This window comes from Eumetopias jubatus, unplaced genomic scaffold, assembly GCF_037043125.1.
Source record: "Eumetopias jubatus isolate StellerSeaLion01/CBP00866 unplaced genomic scaffold, mEumJub1_p1.0 scaffold_5, whole genome shotgun sequence".
Lineage (NCBI taxonomy): Eukaryota > Metazoa > Chordata > Mammalia > Carnivora > Otariidae > Eumetopias > Eumetopias jubatus.
In genome coordinates, this window is record NW_028274811.1 from 7,612,203 (window position 1) to 7,631,976 (window position 19,774).

Consider the following 19,774-nt stretch of genomic DNA (forward strand, 5'->3'; position numbering starts at 1 on the left):
ATAAAGAGAGAATTATTTAAAAAAGCACTAGAAAAGAAAAGTTACATATAAGGGAAATGACATAAAACTATCAGTAAATTTCTTAGAAACTTTGCAGGCCAGAGAGGTGTGGCATGTTACATTAAAAGTGCTGAAAGAAACAAGAAAACTTAAAAAAATATATTTATGCACACAATATAGGAGCACTGAAATACATAAAGCAACTCTTAAGAGTCATAAAGGAAGGTAATCACAGTAATACAATAGAGGACTTCCAAGACCTCATTCACATCAATGGATAGATTATCTAGCCAGAAAATCAACAAGGAAACAATGACTTTGAATAACACGATATACCAGATGGACCTACTGGATATATTCAGAACATTTCATTTAAAAAATATTGGAATACACAGTCTTTTCCAGTACATGAAGCATTCTCCAAAATGGATCCTATGTTAGGCCACAAAAAAGTCTCAAATTCAAAACGATTGAAATTGTATCATGCATTTTCCTCACCACAATAGTATGAAACTAGGAAGTAATTGCAAGAAAAAAAGATGGAAAGAGCGCAAATACATGGAGGCTAAATAACATTCTACCAAATATTGAATAGATGAAACAAGAAATAAAAAAGGAAATCAAAAAATATATGGAGAAAAATGAAAATAAACTACAATGATCCAAAATCTTTGGAATGCAGCAAAACTATTCTAAGAGGAGACATTATAACTATACAGGAATACATCACAGAGCAAGACAAATATCAAATAAAAAACATAACATTACACTTAAAGGAACCAGGAAAACAAAAATGAAAACCAAGCCAGTAGAAAGAAAAAAATAAAGATTACTCAAAAACAAATGAAATTTAAACTAAAAAGAAACAAAATCCAAGAAGACCAAATTAATGGTCTGTTTTTGGGAGCTGTTTTTGTTTGTTTGGTTTGTTTTTTTAAAAATTTTTATTGTTATGTTAATCACCATACATTACATCATTAGTTTCTAATGCAGTGTTCCATGATTCACTGTTTGGGCATAATACACAGTGCTCCACGCAGAACGTGCCCTCTTTAATACCCATCACCAGGCTAACCCATCCCCCACGGCCCTCCCCTCTAGAACCCTCAGTTTGTTTCTCAGAGTCCATCATCTCTCATGGTTCCTCTCCCCCTCCGATTTCCCCCCCTTCATTCTTCCCCTCCTGCTATCTTCTTTTTTTTTTTTTTTCTTAACATATGATGTATTATTTGTTTCAGAGGTACAGTTCTGTGATTCATCAGTCTTATACAATTCACAGCGCTCACCATAACACATACCCTCCCCAATGTCTATCACCCAGCCACCCCCTCCCTCCCACCCCCCACCACTCCAGCAACCCTCAGGCTCCTGGGATGCATGAGCCCACACAGTGCATGGCCACTTTGGCCTCAGGGCCTCCGAGACCCCATGGTGTTTGGATGGAGCACTGCCTCAAGTATGGGGTGGGGGGCAATGGCCCATGTGTTGCTGGGTGGAAAGGCGAGGACCAGAAGGAGGACTGCGGGAATGGGGACAGCGAACAGATTCGGTCCCGGGAGGCCCCAGGGCCAGATGGTCACCTAGGGCGTGCCCTGACTTCCCAGCCACGTCTCCTAGAGCCTGGGGTCTGGGTGGAAGGAGCAGGCTTCAGGGCTGCCCAGGCCTACCCCGGTCCTGCCAGGATGGAAGGGGAGGACCAGAGGGAGGACAGACTGGGCCGCAATACACTCAGGCCAGGGAGGAGGACCCTTGTGGAGAAGGAGCCCATGCCTCCTATCTGGAGGCCCACATGTGGCTGCTAGAGACTGAGGGCCTGTGGTGAGAAGGAGCGGGCCTGGGGTGTAGCGGGCCTGTGTGTGTGTGAGGGTGGAGGGCGGGGTCGGGGGGAGCGGGGCACAGGTCCGGTTGGGAGTCAGGGTGAGGACCCTGGGGGAGGACTGGCCGTACCCCCTCCACACCATCTCAGCAAAGAAGCAAAGTGCACCGGAGTCTGGCCGGGCCCGATTCAGGGAGGATCGGTCAGCGGGGGCCCAACCTGGCACCCATGCTCACTTGTCTCATGGGCCAGAAGGCGGGAGTCCTCGGGGAGCAAGGTCTTGGTCTCAGGGGCACATGGCTTCTGTCTCACGTTGGGGACCTGGAAGAAGGGCAGGCCCTCCAGGAAGAAAGAAGATTAGCGTCCTGGGGGCCTGAGGGCATCCCCACCCCAGGACAGAGGGGCCGGTCCCTCTTACCGGCCCTTTGGGATCTTGCCGGGGGGCTGAGGGTGGGGGATGGAGACGTGGCCGTGGACGAGGACGTGCTGGCTCCTCACCCTCCTCTCGGAGCTCTCAGGGAGGTGAGGACCATGCTGGGAGAGGTCGGGGTCAGGTCAACTGGGGGAGCCCATCTGGGAGACACACAGGAGTCCCTGCTCCTGCCGAGAGTCAATGTGGGGACACCCGAGGGAGGAGTGAGTGACTCCCCACCCACCCCTCAGGACAAGGAAGGGATGGCCCAGAAATCTGTGCAGCCCTTACCTGGCTGCCCTGGGAACCCTGGGTGCGGCCTGTCAGGCTGAGTCCCTCCTCCTCTCCAGATCCTTCCTCTCAGGATGGGGAGGGCCCGAGCCTGAGGGTCTGGACTCAGGTAGCAGAGGAGGCAGGTGCCCTGCCTCTGGGTCTGGCCCTGATGGTGGGGGGGAGATGAGAAATGAGGGGATGCCTCCCACAGCAGGATCCCTAGGGCCCAGGCCTACCCTGCCACTTCTGCCAGCCCTGGGGAGACGGGCGATCGGTGGGCCAAGTTACTGCTCCTGACTTTTCCTTCTGATGTCTCCCAGAGATGAGGCCTCGGCACCAGGAGGGTGGCCTCAGGTCAACACAGGGAGTTTTCCCAGGCCTTCCGTGGGGTCAAGGTATAGACGGAGAGGTGCGCCATCCCAGCACAGACGGAACCCGAGCTTGGCCATCCCTGGGATTCCGTGACGAGCCGTTAGACCTTTGGCAGGCGTGGGCAGAGGTGGGCCCCCTCGCTTACCTTCTGTGGAGTCTCAGGGCTTCGTGGTCTTGCTGTGGCCCTGTGGCCTCAGGCTGCAGGGGTGGGGCCCAGGCCCTGCAAGGGGAAATAGCAGTCCCCTAAGAGGCCAAGGAGGGGACCGCCCAGCTTGGACTGATGGCGACCTCACAGAGTCCGCCCCAGCCCTCCTTCCCCACTGAGGGCCGGGGGCCGTGCTGTGTCTGCACCCCGAAGTGACTCCTCCTTTGCTCCTCCAGCAGCTTCAAGAACTCAGAGTTGAGGCCTAGCTCTGAGGCAGGAGCCTCTAAGTTCCCAGAGCAGGGGAGGTGCAGGTGAGTGCGAGTGGTCAAGGTGAGGTACTTGCTCTGAGCATGGAGCCAGGGGCTCGCCCATCCCACCCAGAGGGGACCACTCAGCACCCAAGTCCGATGCAGTGCACTCTCAGCTCCGGGACTTCAGGCCTCTGCTGCCTGGGCTGGAACCTGAGGATTCATCGCACCTCTTTCTTCAGGTTCAGCGGGACACAAACGCCATGCCCCTGGGTCAGAGGAATGCGCTCTGGAAGCTGGAGGAAGACCCAGGCCCGGCCCAGGGCCTGGTGGAGGCACAGGTGTCGGGGGTTGGGGAGGAAGAGGCCCCCCGCGCCCCCGCCTCCTCCTCCACCTCAGCCTCCTCCCAGTCCACCGCCCCATCTGTCTCCTGCTCTGCCCTGTTTCTGGTCCCCTCAGAGGAGGGGTCTGCTGCTGGGTTCCAGAGTCCCCCCCAAAGCTCTCTGAGTGCCTGCCTCTCCCCCACTGCCCCGGCAGCCAGTGCCTGGAACCAGCCTGACCAGGGCTCTAGCAGCTCCGATGAGGAGGGGTCGAGCACCTGCGAGGAGCCCAAAGAACCCCAGCCAGGGCTCCAAAACATAATCCAGGGGAAGCTGGCCGACCTGGTGGAGTTCCTGCTCCTCAAGTATCACACCAAGGAGCCGACCAGCCAGGCAGAGATGCTGGAGATCGTCGGCAAAGATGACCAGGATGCCTTCCCTGTGATCTTGGGCCAGGCCTCCAAGTGCATGCGGCTGGTTTTTGGCATGGATGTGAAGGAAGTGGACCCCAACGACCACTCCTACATCCTGGTCCCCGTCCTGGGCCTCACCTATGATGGGATGCTGAGCGGTGAGCAGGGAGTGCCCAAGACCGGCCTCCTGGTTTTGGTCCTAGGGGTGATCCTCCAGCATGGCGACCGTGCCCCCGAGGAGGAGGTGTGGGAAACGCTGGGGGTCATGGGGGTGTATGCTGGCCAGGAGCATGACATCTATGGGGAGCGCAGGGATCTCCTCACCAATGTCTGGGTGCAGGAAGGGTACGTGGAGTACCGGCAGGTGCCCGGCAGTGACCCTGCCCGCTACGAGTTCCTGTGGGGTCCCAGGGCCCACGCCGAAACCGGCAAGTTGCAAATGCTAGAGTATTTGCTCCGGGTCAATCTCGGGCAGTCGGCTTCCTCCCTGGCCCTGTCTGAAGGGGCTGTGAGAGACGAGGAAGAGGGGCCCTGAGCCCCGGGGTCCGCCAGGCCCTTTCCAGGCTTTGCTGGGTTCGGCAGCTTCTCCTGCGGGGTGCTGGGCATGAAGTGAGGCCGCTTGCTGGTTCTTCCCTGCGTGTGTGTGTGTGTGTGTGTGTGTGTGTGTGCACAAGCGTGCATGAAGACAGAGTCCTGGGCGTTTGAAGGAGTGCAGGGCCATGGATGGTTGGGAGAAGAAAGCAGGGCAAGGAGCCTCCTGGGGTGGGGGGGTTGTTCCCTGGGATGACTTCCACATCCAGAGCTTGGTGTCTTTGAGGAAGCTCTCCTGTGGGGTTCCTTGCCATAAGTTTCATCCGCTTCGGCGGCTGATTGTGTGAGTGACATCCACCCCGCAGCATTTGTTCTTACCCAGTTCAAGAGTTAAGAGTTTTATCATGTTCTGGGGGCGCCTGCGTCCTCTGTTGGTTAAACATCTGCCATCGGCTCAGGTCATGAGCTCAGGATCCTGGGATCGAACTCCACGTTGGGCTCCCTGCTCAGTGGAGACTCTGCTTCTCTCTCTCCCCGTGTGTGCTTTCTCTTTCTCAAATAAATAAATAAATACCTTTAAGAAAAAGTTTTTTTTTCATGCCCTGGACACCAGCCTGGACACCTTGCCTACTTGTTTGGGCTCTGGACCGAAATCACAGGGCATTGGTCTAGGGATGGTTTGGAAAGGCATAAGAACAGAAGAAGCAAGGGACGGGGTTCAGAAGCTGGAGAGATAGAAGTTTGTTGGTTCTTGCATCTGATGCCTTCCCGACCATCATTGTGCAAATGCCAAAGGCAAGCACGTGCACACAACTGCTCCTGCATTGGTCTGGTTCTTCCAGAATGGAGGGGAAACCACCTCCCAGCAGAGAGGGAGCCCTGCTCACTGGCTCCTTGAGTCCCTGTCATGGGCTGAGCTCTGCTCTCTGGAAGGCCCTGTGCATGAGCAGTGAGGACACTTGGAGAAGCAGGACACGTCCCAGCCATAGGGGACTGAGTCTAACAGCCGCACTCCTGGCAGGAAGGTGGGGAGTGGTGCCCTGAGACCTACAGAAGAAGTGGAGCCAGGGTGAGGGGGTGTGGCTCCCGGGGCGAGCACTGCGGTGGATTAGCCCCCGGCCCAGCCCATGGAGGGGGGTGTGTGAGGTGACCAAAGGGTCTCCGTGATTGCTTCTGTGCAACTGGTCACCGGCAAGCTGGGTGGCGACACTGCCGGACTCCAGTGTCTGCCTCCGTGTCAGGGAAGGCGGGGGACAGGGTGCGAGCCTATGTGTGGGGTGCACAGGCTCGGGCTCAACAGGGTGCCGGGGGTGGGGCCCCCCTACCCTCCGGGGCGGGGTCCATGTGAGGAGCCCGGGGAGGACCGAGGGACCCCCGGCCTGCCCGGTCCCCTCTCCTGCCCCCACTTAGCCCACCCCGGAACCCATCTCCGCCCGACGTGCTGTCAGCCCTAGGGGACCCTTCCTATGGGGTCCGGATGTGACGAGGGCCGACTTCCGCCTCGGAGGCCTGAGAGACGACAGGACCTCCGTGAGTGGGAGCACGGATCTCGGTCGGGAGAGGCCAGGCGTGCAGGTAGACCCACCCGTGAGGGAGCACAGAGTGGGGGGGACTCCCAGGAGCCAGGTCGCCCATGCCGGCAGCCCCGAGAGACCCCGGCAAGTGATATCGTCGTCCCGCTGAGCCCCTCCCGCCGGGGCCCGGGGCACTGGACACGGGTCCCCAGATGGACGGGCCGGGCCCTCCCTGGGGCGGGTTCCGGGGCAGAGCGAGGACTGTGGGGGCCACTCTTCCCCGCTCAGGTCCAGCGCTCGGACCCTGCCGCGGCCCGGCCCTGAGGGCCCCCCGGGGGAGGGTGGCCACCGGTGGCGTCGTCCGGTGAAATGCGCCTCGGAGGTCTGAGGGAGCTTAGGACCTTGGTCGGAGGGGAAGGATGCCAGGTCGGGAAGCGGCAGGGGCACAGGCAGCCCCAGGGAGTCCGGGTGGGGATGGGGTGGGGATCGATCGGGGGCAGGACCGAGGGAGTCAGGAGCCCAGGACAGAGGGGACCTCACTGAGGTCGGGCCCCAGGGTGAGTCCGGAAAGGCCGCTGGGCGGGATGGGGCCAGGCGGCCAGCGCCGCCGGACCGGTGCATCCGGGTCTCCCGAGAGACCAGGGGCCTTGGCAGAAGGGGCAGGGTCTCCCTCGGGTGGGCAGAGGGGCGCGCTCCGGTCCTGCTGGGCTTCACGCTGAGGATGCAGAGGGAGGACTGAGGGACCCCGCACCCCAGCCCAGAGTCAGTCACAGAAGGTGTGAGGGAGGATGGGAGCAGGTGGTGAATCCGTGCTTCCGCATCCGGGTCTCAGAGACGCTGGGGGCATTGGCAGAAGGAGCAGGGCCTCCCTCAGCTGGGCGGAGGAGAGGGCCCAGCAGTAACCGGAGTCAAGGTAGGAACTCTGAGGAAGGACAGAGGAGGTCTCCCAGAGGTTGGGCCATAGCGTCTGTCTAGGAAGATCTCTGGGGTATGGGGATGCGTCGCGGGTCCGACTTCAGGTTCTGGGTCTCTGAGTCAGGAGGTCTGGTGTAAGGAGCAGGGCCTCTAGTTGGCAGGCGGCGGGCGGGGGCAGGAGGGCCCAGGTTCTGTCAGGAGTCAAGGTGAGAACCAGAGGGAAGAAGAGGAACCTTGGACCCAGTAGGGAATCAGTCCTGGGAGGCCTCTGGGGGAGACAACGGTGACCTGAGGCGTGTCCTGACTTCTGCTCTGGGTCCCAGAGACACTGAGCGCTTGTTGTGAGGAGTGGCCCTCAGGAGCAGGGATGAGGGCACCGGCCATCCAGGGAGTCCAGATGGGGAGCAGAGATAGGGCTAAGGGACCCGAAGGACCCATCTCGGGGAAGCCCTGGACTTTGTAGCCTGACGCGACGTCCCACAGTCCTTGCCCGTGGCTCTCAGGGCAGTGAGGGCTTTGGTCGGAGGGAAGGGGCCCGGAGACAGCAGAGACAGGGTCACCAGCGGTGCTGCGGCGCATGCTGGGCTCCCTGAGGGAGGGCTCAGGGAGGGACCTGGACTGCAGAACAGGGACAACGCACTGAAGCCTGCCCCTGCTGGCCGCCCTGGGAGGCCTGTTTGTGCCAAGTGCACAGGCGGTGTGCCAGGACGTCCACATCCAGGTCTGACAGAGCCTGGGGGCCTGGTTTGAAAAACGGGGGGTCATCACTGATATGAGGAATTCTTAATCTCAGGAAACAAACGGAGGGTTGCTGGAGTGGGAGGGATGGGGTGGCTGGGTGATAGACATTGGGGAGGCTATGTGCTATGGTGAGAGCTGTGAATTGTGCAAGACTGTGGAATCACAGATCTGTACCTCTGAAAGAAATAATGCAAGATATGTTAAGAAAAAAAATGAAGAAGATAGCAGGAGGGGAAGAATGAAGGGGGGGAAATCGGAGGGGGAGACGAACCATGAGAGACGATGGACTCTGAAAAACAAACTGAGGGTTCTAGAGGGGAGGGGGTTGGGGGATGGGTTAGCCTGGTGATGGGTATTAAAGAGGGCACGTTCTGCATGGAGCACTGGGTGTTATGCACAAACAATGAATCATGGAACACTGCATCAAAAAAAAAAAAAAAACTGGGGTCAGGAGCTAATGGGACTGGATGTGAGGACCCGGCGGGAGGGCATGAGTGACCCTGGACCCCAGAACAGAGTCGGTCCTGGGAGGCCCCTGAGCGGGAGGAGAACGAGTGGCGTGTCCAGACTTCCACATCCAGGTCTCAGAGAGGCTGGGGGCTGGGGTAAGAGGCAAATCCTCAGGTCAGCAGCAGGGAGGACTCAGTTCCTGCTGGAATCCAGGTGAGAACACTCAGAACTGAGGGGACCCCGGGCCCCAGGACAGAGTCATAGATGGGAGGCTCTTGAGCAGCTGTCCGCCTGAGTCGCACCCCCGAATTTGGTCTTGGATCTCTGGGATGTGCGGGGCGGTCAGAGGGGAAAGGACTCGGGACAGCAGAGGGCAGGAGCCCAGGTCTTGATGGATCCAGGAGGGATGCAGGCTGAGAGTTGAGGACCTTAGAGCCTGAAACAGACAATGATTTTGTTGCCCTTGGGCTCCTTCTTTGAAGTCCCCCAAGGTGGGGGAAGCAGCTGAAGTGTTTCCTGACTTCTGTACCCAGGGTCTGAGGGAGGTGAGCCTTGGTCTGAGGAGTGTGGCCTCAGGTCAGCAGAGGGTGGAGTCCCAAGACCCTGAGAGAGGACTGAGCAGACACCCACCCAGACATAGGGGTCCCAAATGAAGTCCTGCGAGGCCAGGCCAGGTGTCAAGAAAAGTAAATGTCCCACTTTCTCCTCTGGGTCTCAGTGGGATGGTGGCCTTGGCCTGCAGGATGCATCCTGTGGTTAGCAGAAGGGATAGTTCCAGGTCCTGCCAAAAGTAAACATGAGCACCTTGAGAACAAAGAGTAGACTCCCGCCCCAGGACAGAGGGGCCAACCCCGATCTCACTCTTGTGAGAGAGAGAGTAATTGTGAATTAGGTGGGATGCAGGGGGAGGGTTTGGATTGCTGCCTCCTCACTCTCCTCTCGGAGCTCTCAGGGAGGTGAGGACCATGCTGGGAGAGGTTGGGGTCAGGTCATCTGAGGAAGCCCACCTGGGAGACACACAGGAGTCCCTGCTCCTGCCGAGAGTCAATGTGGGGACCCCCGAGGGAGGAGTGAGTGGCTCCCAACCCACCCCTCAGGTCAAGGAAGGGATGGCCCAGAAATCTGGCCAGCCCCTACCAGGCAGCCCTGGGAACGCTGGGCAGGGCCTGTCAGGCTGAGCCCTCCTCCTTCCCAGATCCCTGGTCTCAGGGAAGGGAGGGTCTGGGCCTGAGGGTCTGGACTTAGGTCAGCTGTGGAGGCAGGTGCCTTAGCTCTGGCTCTGGCTCTGGCCCTGGCAGGGGGGAAGGTGAGAAATGAGGGGATGCCTCCCACAGCAGGTTCCTTAGGGCCCAGGCCTACTCTTCCACTTCTGTCAGCCGTGGGGAGATGGGGGATCGGTGGGCCGACTGATTTCTCCAGACTATTCCTTCTGGTGTCTCCCAGAGATGAGGACTTGGCACTAGGAGCGTAGCCTCAGGTCAACACAGGGAGTTTTCCCAGGCCTTCCGTGGGGTCAAGGTATAGACGGAGAGGTGCGCCATCCCAGCACAGACGGAACCCGAGCTTGGCCATCCCTGGGATTCCGTGACGAGCCCTTAGACCTTTGGCAGGCGTGGGCAGAGGTGGGCCCCCTCGCTTACCTTCTGTGGAGTCTCAGGGCTTCGTGGTCTTGCTGTGACCCTGTGGCCTCAGGCTGCGGGGGTGGGGCCCAGGCCCTGCCAGGGGAAATAGCAGTCCCCTGAGAGGCCAAGGAGGGGACCGCCCAGCTTGGATTGATGGCGACCTCACAGAGTCCGACCCAGCCCTCCTGTGTGCACTAGGCTTCTGCGGCCATGCTCTGTTTGCACCCTGAGGTGCCCCCTCCTTCCCTCCTCCAGGGGCTCCAAGAACTCAGAGTCCAGGCCTCTGTCTGAGGCAGGAGTCTCTAAGGTCAGAGACCAGGGGAGGTGCAGGTGAGTGCCAGTGTTCAAGGTGAGGTACATGCTCTGAGCATGGAGCCAGGGGCTCGCCCATCCCAACCCAGAGGGGACCCCTCAGCACCCAAGTCCGATGCAGCGCACTGTCAGCTGCGGGACTTCAGGCCTCTGCTGCCTGGCCTGCACCCTGAGGACCCGTCCCACATCTTTCTGCAGGTTCAGCCCGACACAAACGCCATGCCCCTGGGTCATAGGAGTGAGCTCTGGAAGCTGGAGGAAGACCCAGGCCCGGCCCAGGGCCTGGTGGAGGCACACCTGTCCGGGGCTGGGGAGGAGGGGGCCCCACAGGCCCCCTCCTCCTCTTCCTCCTCCTCCTCCTCCCCTTCCTCCTCCTGCTCTGTCCTGTTCCTGATTCCCCTGGGGGAGGGGTCTGCTACTGGGTCCCTGAGTCCTCCCCAGAGCCCTCAGAGTGCCTGCCCCTCCCCCACTGCCCAGGCAGCCAGGGCCTGGAGCCAGCCTGACCAGGGCTCCAGCAGCCTAGATGAGGAGGGGTCGAGCACCTGGGAGGAGCCCGAAGTCACCCAACCCTCTCTCCAGGACAAACTCCACGTGAAAGTGGCTGCCCTGGTGGGGTTCCTGTTCCTCAAATACCGCAACAAGCAGCCAACCCGCCAGGCAGAGATGCTGGAGATCGTCAGCAAAGATTACCAGGACGACTTCCCGGTGATCTTGGGCCAAGCCTCTGAGTACATGCGGCTGGTCTTTGGCATGGACATAAAGGAAGTGGACCCCAGCGACCACTCCTACGTCCTGGTCAACGTCCTGGGTCTCACCTGTGATGGGATGCTGAGTGGTAAGCATGGCATGCCCAAGACCAGCCTCCTGGGGCTGCTACTGGGGGTGATCCTCGTGGAGGATGACTGTGCCCCTGAGGGGGAGGTGTGGGAAGTGCTGGGGGTCATGGGGGTGTATGCTGGCAAAGAGCACATCATCTATGGGGAGCCCAGGGAGCTCCTCACCAAAATCTGGGTGCAGGAAGGGTACCTGGAGTACCGGCAGGTGCCTGGCAGCGACCCTGCCCGCTACGAGTTCCTGTGGGGTCCCAGGGCCCACGCCGAAACCAGCAAGTTTCAAGTGCTGGAGTATTTGCTCCGGGTCAGACGCGGGCAGCTGGCTTCCTCCCTGGCCCTGTCTGAAGGGGCTGTGAGCGATGAGAAAGAGGGGGCCTGAGTCCCAGTGGTGGCCAGGCCCTTTCCAGGCTTTGGTGGGGTCAGCAGCTTCTCCTGCGGGGTGCTGGGCATGAAGTGAGGCCACATTTTGGTTGTTCCCTGTGTGTGTGTGAAGAGAGAGCCCCGGGAGCTCTAAGTAGGGCCGGGCCAGGGAGGATTGAGGGAAGAAAGCAGGATGAAGAGCCAGCCTCTCTGGGGGCCTGTTCTCTGCGGTGACTCTGACATCCAGAGCTTGGTTTTCTTGAGGAAGCTCTCAAATGTTGTTCCTTGGAGTAGAAGTTTTAACCAGCTTTGGCGGGTACATGTGTGCGTGACTCCATCCCACAGCATTTGTACTTACCCAGTTCAAGAGTTTTAAGAGTTTTGTCATGTTCTGGAAATAAGGTGGGAGATCTTCCCTCCTTGTTTGGGTTCTGGAATGAAATCACAGGGCATTGGCATAGGAATTTGTTGGAAAGGTGGAAGAATGGAGCAGTCAAGTGACGGGGTCAGGAAATAGGGAAATAAAAGATGATTCATTTTTGCTTCTTACTCTTTCTTGTCTGTCATTCTGCAAAAGTAACATAGATGTGTGCGCCTTCATTCACTTAGTTCTTCAAGAAAGGAGGAGAAATGACATCTCCCCACAGAGGGAGCCCTGCTCATTGGCTCATTGGCTTCTTGATTCCCAGACATGGGCTGAGCTCTGCTCTCTGGAAGGCCCTGTGTGTGAACAGTGAGGACATTAGGAGAAGCAGGACACGTCCCACCCTTAGGGGACTGTCTAGCAGCTGCACTTGTGGCAGGAAAGTGGGGAGAGGTGCCCTGAGACCTGCAGAAGAAGTGGAAGAAGGGTGAGGGAGTGCAGCTCCCGGGGCAAGCACTGCAGTGGAAGTGCCCCTGGCCTGGGTGGCTCGGGGTGTCGGGTCACCGTGCTTCCTTCTGTGCAGCTGATCACCATGAACCTGGGGGGTGACAGTGGCCCTCCTTGGAGACAGTGTACCTTAGAGGTGGCAGCAAAGTCTGAAATGGATAATTGCTCTGAGAAATTCCCTCTGGATCATGGACAAACCAGAGAGAAATCTCCTCCTGGGGCAGGAAAAGAAGGTATCCTGCACTCTCATCCCAAGGCAGTTGAACACAGTGCACAGACTAGGTGTTTTATATCCGTCATCTGCAAGTATTTCTGGAGGAATACAGTGATATTTCTTTGAAGTGGAGCCCAGAAGACTCTAGACTGGCACTCTTGTCCTAACCATGCAAAGCCAGAACCCACTGCATTAAAAAGTCATTTTAGTTTGATTATCTGGAGTGTAATTTGGACAGCTGTAAGTAAGCAAGGTCTAGGTTTTGGTGGGGGGAGAAATGAGTGAAAGGAGTGGTTTGGTGGAAGAGCAGCTGGGAGAGAGGGAAGGAGCTGGTCTTTGACTCACATTCTGGGAGCTCTGTATTGTGTCCAGCTGGGACAATTCCCTCACAGCTGAATGCCACACATATTCTCATATATCTCACGTATATCCTCTGATTTAGAAAATGGATTGAGTTTTACTTATGAAGCACCCTCTTTGGCTGATTAGCTATTCCATGTCCTATTGAGCTGCACATTCTCTAACATGACCTGGGTAACAAAAAAAATACCCCAGAGGAGAGAGTGGAAGGCTCTGGGATCAAAACAACATTTGAAATCACTGCCGTTCATCAAAGTTCCAATATGTGCCAGGCACTGTGCAAGGTGCTTTCCATAGATTACATGCATTCCTGCAGTCCTGCAAGACGGGGCTTATCAAACTCACTTAACTTACTCGCTTCAGAAAGAACCTGAGGCTCCTAGGACTTAGTCATTTTCCCAGGATCACATGGCTAGTGAGTGACAGGGCAGAGACTAGAACCCAGGTCTGAATTCATGTAGAGTCTATGCTGTGCCCACTCACTGCAGCCTGTGGCCAACCTTCTGAGTCCTACATCATTCCTGAGGACAGCATGCTGTCTTCCAGGTGACAAAAAGAAGGATGCTGTGGCTAAGGTACTAAAAAACCTGTTGCTAAGGAAGGAAGGTGACAATGAGAATCAAACAGGTTTTGGGTACTGTCTGTGGGCTTTATTAACGTAGAGTTCTTCCTGAACCTCAGAGTTCTTTGAAAACTGACTGCCCAGGCGCTGGCATTTTTTCCAGACCTGGCACTTTCCCGAATTACAGCAGCCTTTCCCTGGTATTCCCCTGTGTGCTCCTCTGTCTAACTCTTGTACCTGGCCTGCTAATGAGCTCATCACTGGTCCCCATGGAACAGCTAGGAATCACCTTCTCTCCCCCAACATAGAACCTTACTCTCTGTAGTAATCCTCTGGTCACTAAATGAATCGTTTGAAAATTAGATGTCATCCTGTATTTGAAAGTATCTGTCACACAGGAGATGCTTGAAAAGTTCAAAGAATTCCAAGGCAAACTGACCTCAAAAACTCCTCCCCTGGGATGCCTGGGTGGCTCAGTCAGTTAAGCATCTGCCTTTGGCTCAGGTCATGATCCCAGGGTCCTGGGCTTGAGTCCCACATCAGGCTCCCTGCTCAGTGGGGAGCCTGCTTCTCCCTCTGCCCACTGCTCCCCCTGCTTGTGCAATCTCTTTCTCTCTCTCTCTCACTGACAAATAAATAAAATCTTAAAAAAAGAAACACTTCCCAGCAATAAAGTCAGTCATAACAAATTATAATATTTGCATTTGGTTAAGCCCCTACTGTGTAACAATACATGGGAGAAACTTTAATGTTCATCCATAGTGTGTCTTGCTTTCCTTCCAGGATACAGGGGACACCACCTTGCCAGTCCCCTTGTAGTTAGGGAGGGTTGTGTGATGACCCTTTGCCATGGAGATGTGAGCAGAAGCATTGTTTCTCACATCCAGGCGTTTGCGAGCCAGTATGTCCATTCCATGCTGTCTCCCTTGATTCACCAGCAAACATGGTGACCCCGTGTTGAGATAGGGGAGCCACAAGATGAAAGCAACCTGGACCCAGGGTCTAGGAAAAGCAGAGGGCCCCTGCCAAACTGTATCAGAATTTGTGTGCCCAAAGATGCACTTCTGTTGTGTTAGCCCTTCAAATGTCACAGTTTGTTGCATCAGTTAACAGTTACTTTCATGCAGCCGCCTTTTTTGTTGTTAGGCTTCTCTAGCAATTTTACTTAAGAAGGTAGTAGTACATATCTTCCTATTGCAAAAAATTTCTAAAAATACAGATGAGTCACAATATCCCCTTTTCAAAGTTCCTCCACAATTCAGCCTCCTCCTCAGAAGTCACCGTGACTAACAATCTAGTGTGTGTTATTTTTATTTTTTTAATTTAAAACATTTTCTTTTCTTTGAGAGAGAGAAAGAGTGTGTGAGTGGAGGGAGGGGCAAAGGGAGAGAGAGAGAGAGAGAGACTCTCAAGCAGGCTCCATGCAGAGCCCAACTCGGAGCTTGGTCTCAGGACCCCGAGATCATGACTTGAACCGAAATCAAGAGTCGGACGCTTAACCAGCTGAGCCACCCAGGCGCCCCTAGTGTGTGTTATTCTAAAGGTGACTATGGCTTTTTCATAGATATGCTCTACAAATATATTGTTTTTATTCAACCTAACCCATAATACAGTGCATATTGATCTGCCACTAGCTTTTGTCACTTAATAAAATGGATGCAGGATCTTCCCATAACAGCACATATAGATCTACCTCACTTTTGAAAGTATTCCCCGGAATGTTAAAGTTTGTATATACCATAATTAATCACATAAACAATTTTTTCCTGGTGGAAACAAGTTGTTTTCCCTTTATCGTATGATTAATAAAATGAAAACAACATCTTTGACTATGAATCCTTGGGTAGATATGAATGTTTTCTAATAAGATATACATACTAACATAGACATTGGGTTAGAGTGGAGAGGGTGTGAATTGTTTAACATTTCATAAATGCGTCTGAAATTTTATTCCACAAGTGCTATACCAGTTTGCGTTCTCATAAAAATTGGAAATGATTTAAGATTCTGCAATATCAACAAGACATTTCCCCCTCTACTTTGAGAAAGAGGGACTTGGCCAGAATGATCAGCAGCCGGGGAGGAGACCAGCCAGGACACCCTCAGCTAGTGAGGGGCACTGAGAGCATCCTGGGGAAAGTGATGGCTAGAGTCCATGAGAGAAAACGAGTACGAAACCAAGTCCAGAGAGCCCCAGGCAGGCTGGCAGTCAGGGCTCTGAATCTAGAGTTCAGCTTAGGGGGAAAGGGACCAAAAGGAGAGACGGTGGAGAGGCGGAGGGATTCAGGAGAAAGAACGTGGATGGGCTGGGGAAGCCTCTGAATCCTTATCACCAGCTGGAAGTTGTGGGATGGTCTGACAGGGCAGGTCTGTTGCATGAATGGATCAGCAGCATGCCAGACACCCCACTACTGTAGAGTCCCCCTACCTCTGTCAGGAAGAGTACATTTGTCTCCCTGCCCCTGAATTCAGGTGAGCGACATCTCTTGACTACTCTAGTGGTCCAGGGTCCCAGGGCTGGGAGCTGTCGTGATGCCTGCTGGAGTCAGGGGGCTTTCCCCCTGGGTGGAGTGCAACCCCACATAGAGGGTGGGGCTATGTGAGTGAGGGGTGGGTGACCGAGGAAGGACAGCTGAGATAGGCCAGGAATACCCAGGAGCAGTGGAAGGGAGCGTGCTGCTAGCTGCAGGCAGGGTGAAATTGGAAGGAGAAAGCCCTGGGGCTAATCACCTCAGACTCTGCAGATAAAGGGCTGGGCACGGACACACTTGAAAGCTGTCCAAATGGTGTCCACGGCTCAGACTGCCTTCCCGGGCTCCTGAGGTCGTGGCATAGCAGGGGCGGGGGTCCTGTCCTGTGGCTAGGACGGCTGGCCTGTGTTGCCACCAGTTTGCAGGGTAGGCGGAAAACCTGTGGAGATGGCTTTTTCTTATTCAACTGATAAGAAAGTGTGGGCTCCAGTGCAGGACAAGGAGCATAAATGGGTTGGGGAAATCTGATAGACCATGTTTCCTAGGAAGGAAGCACCACGGACCATCCTGTTGAGAGCATCCCCACCTCCAAGATGGTGTTTGGACCTGGGGAGGAGACGTCCATGGTGACACCCTCAATAATAGTTTCCCATAGGAATTCTGAAGTTACTTGAGCAGTTGGAGAACTGTGGGTTTCAACCGTGGAGGTGGAAGGCCCAGGCAGGGGGCAGGCTCCACATTTTGAATCAGGGAATGGCACCCTCCAGCAACTTGATTCATCCAGCAAACATTTACTGAACATATGCTGAGAAAGAATATCAAGTAAACAAAACAAAATAACATGACAAAGCACTTAATTCAGCCTGAATGGGAGGATGGTGAGAGATGTGATGTACAAGAGTTTTAGGAAGTTAGGAACTTTGAGATGGCAGGTAAAGTCTATAATGACCCTGAATTCCGAGATTTCTCCATTGGCAGAAGCTTTTGCTCTCATCTGAGATTGAGTATCAGGGAGGAAGAAGTGGTAGTAAGTTAATGAGCAAAGGTGTGGAGGATGCAGTCAGTGTGAGCCATGTAAGCAGTGAGCTTCTGCCAGCTGTCCAGGTGGGGCTGTCCAGTGGGTAGTAGGAAACATGGGTCTAACAGGAGAGGAGCTTGGGCTGGGCATTTTTAGGTTGCATCAGTAGGGGTAATTTGAGACCTTAGGTTTAGGTTTAAAAAAGTGTTGCATGGATAGTGGCCTACATGCTCTAGTAGGCCATCTTCTCTCCAGCAAACACAGTTGGAAACTAAAGGCACATATTAAATTTAGGAAAGACTTTAATGGGAGAAAATATCCAACCGGAAAATCAATTACAGAAAATTTTTATAAAATATATATTCTGTGTATTTGTGGCTCCTATGTATAGTTTTACAATAATGACCTTTCAATTTCACATCTGCTGTGTCAGATCACTTTTAAGGAATTTACTCTTGACAGCCTTTGGCAAAACTGAGCTTACTCTCTGCCTCCCCCAATATCCAGACACTATCTTTTCAAGTCTGGTGTGTGAGTTTTAGGCAGTTGGCAGCTCTTCAGTAACAAAAGTCGCTCATAATAAACAGATCAGGGGTCTGGAAGCACCCTTCGACTCAGATATCTAGAGGCTGGGATTCCATGATGTGTCATTTATCTAGTGGACAGTGGTCATCAAAATTTTAGGTGTAGGACCTCTTATTTCCTTCCACAGAAGAATCCCTTCCACAGAAATCCACTTCATGAACATGAGCAAGGTAGAGCACTCTTGTTGAATGGTTGAAGTGAGGACTATAATCCTAAAGTCCTTCCTAAACCCTCAAAGAAGTGGACCTTGCCACCCAGACACAGAATGCTGGGGTCCTCCTGATCACAGATGGGAAAGCTGTGTGCCAGAAGACCCTTCTTCAGACATGGACTCCCTCATGCTCCTGCACAGACACCTATCTGTGTGGACTCCAGTGCGCCCAATGCACTGACGGTGCTTTTGCTGTCTGGGTTTCCAGCGCTGCCAACAGCAAAAGGTGCCCTAACCACTATGCTCTCAGCATAACTTATCATCCCATTTATTTTCCAAACTCCTCATTGGCCACTGCTCCCCTACTCCCACTCCAATCCAGACACACATTGGCACACATTATCTTTCTACCCACTTGACTATTCTCTATTCTCAGCACGGAATTAGCTGCCCTCCCTCTAACTCACCAAACCTTCTTTCCAAACCTGCCTTAAATTCTCATTTGAAAAGAGGCCCTTACTAGTGCTTTACCTGGTAGCTCTCCACTCCAAGAAACACAGTGGGCCTTCTTTACCTTCTTTTTCATGCTTCCTTCTTTTAAACGTATCCTCAGATCACATTCAAGCACCCTCAACGAGAGTATGGAACTTGGCTCATTTTATTTACACCTATTGCTTCCGCTTCCCCAGAACACTGCAAAGATGTTTTGTTTATTTCTGTCATTTACCCAGAGAGGAGTGTTGAGTCTCCACATGTAATTGTTGATGTGACTATTTCTTCTTTCAGCTCAATCAGATTCTGTTTCTTATATTTTGAAGCTCTGTTTTTAGGTGTACACACTTAAGATTGTTGTATTTTCTTGGTGAATTGACTCTTTTATCATTATGTGATGTTCCTTTCTATCCATGGTAAATTTCCTTCTTATAAAGTCAACTTTTTCTGATATTAATATAGTCACTCTAGTTTTCTATTTTTCTTATTTTTTTAATTTTCAAACTAAAATTGTTTTTTCTTTTGGTATACGGCTAAAAGTGTTATATAGATTCATGTACTCACAACCAAGATACAAAACTGTTTCATCACGCTCCCCCCCAAAAAACCTCTCATGTGCTATTCATTGTAGTCATACTTTCCCCTGATACCTAACCTTGACAGCCACTCATGTGTTTTCTATCACTGTAGTTTTGTCTTTTTCAAAAATGCTATAGAAGTAGAAGAACAGAGCATGTAATTTATCGAGCCTGGTTTCTTTCACTCAGGAAATTGCATTTGAGGCTCATCCAAGTTGTATGTATCAATAGTTTATTACTTTTCTGTTGCTGAGTAGTAACCCATTGTACGGGTGTACCACAGTTTGTTTATCCATTCATCCATAGAAGGACATTTGGGTAAAAACAAACAGATTTTAGCAAATATGAATAGCTGCTATAAACATTCACAGGTATGTTTTTGTGTGAACATAGGTTCTTATTTCTTCCAGGAGTGGCATTGGTGAGTCATATAGTGTCTATATGTTTAGAAGAAATGACCAAATTATTTTCCAGAGAGGCTGTACCATTTTACATTCTGACCAGTAATATATGAGAGTTCAAGTTGCTCTTTATCCTTGTTAACATTTAGTAATGTCAGTAATTTTTAAAATTTCAGTCACCCTCAAATGTGTGTTGTGTTACCTCATCTTAATTTTAATTTGCATTTCTCTTCATTGATGTAGAACAATTTCCATGTGCGTATTTGTCATCCATATGCCCACTTTGGTGATGTGTCTATCAAGATCATTTACCCATTTTTAAAAGCCAAGATGTCCATTGACAAATGAATAAATAAAGAAGATGTGGTATATAAATATACAATGGAATATTATTCAGTCATCAGAAAGGATGAATACCTACCATTTACATCAGTGTGGATGGAACTGGAGGGTATTATGCTAAGTGGAATAAGTCAATCAGAGAAGGATAATTATAATATGGTTTCACTCATATGTGGAATATAAGAAACAGTGCAGAGGATCATAGGGGAAGGGAGGGAAAAACAGAATGGAAAGAAATCAGAGAGAGAGACAAACCATGAGAGACTCTTAACTATAGGAAACAAACTAAGGGTTGCTGGAGGGGAGGTGGGGGACATGGGGTAATTGGGTGATGGGCATTAAGGAGAGCACATGATGTGATGAGCACTGGGTGTTATATGCAACTGATGAATTATTGAACTCTACATCTGAAACTAATTATGTACTGTATGTTGGTTAATTGAATTTTTTAA

At 52.8% G+C, this 19,774-nt stretch overlaps 2 protein-coding genes across 2 annotated transcripts; both read left to right on the plus strand.

Annotated features, from left to right (window-relative positions):
- The first annotated feature begins 3,529 nt into the window (after window positions 1–3,529).
- On the plus strand, window positions 3,530–4,534 carry LOC148164258 (melanoma-associated antigen 8-like). The gene has a single exon (XM_088023565.1). It carries the CDS (start codon window positions 3,530–3,532, stop codon window positions 4,532–4,534), a length of 1,005 nt encoding a protein of 334 aa, XP_087879691.1.
- A 5,769-nt stretch (window positions 4,535–10,303) lies between these two features.
- Window positions 10,304–11,296, plus strand: LOC148164259 (melanoma-associated antigen 8-like). The gene has a single exon (XM_088023587.1). It carries the CDS (start codon window positions 10,304–10,306, stop codon window positions 11,294–11,296), a length of 993 nt encoding a protein of 330 aa, XP_087879713.1.
- Window positions 11,297–19,774: the final 8,478 nt, after the last annotated feature.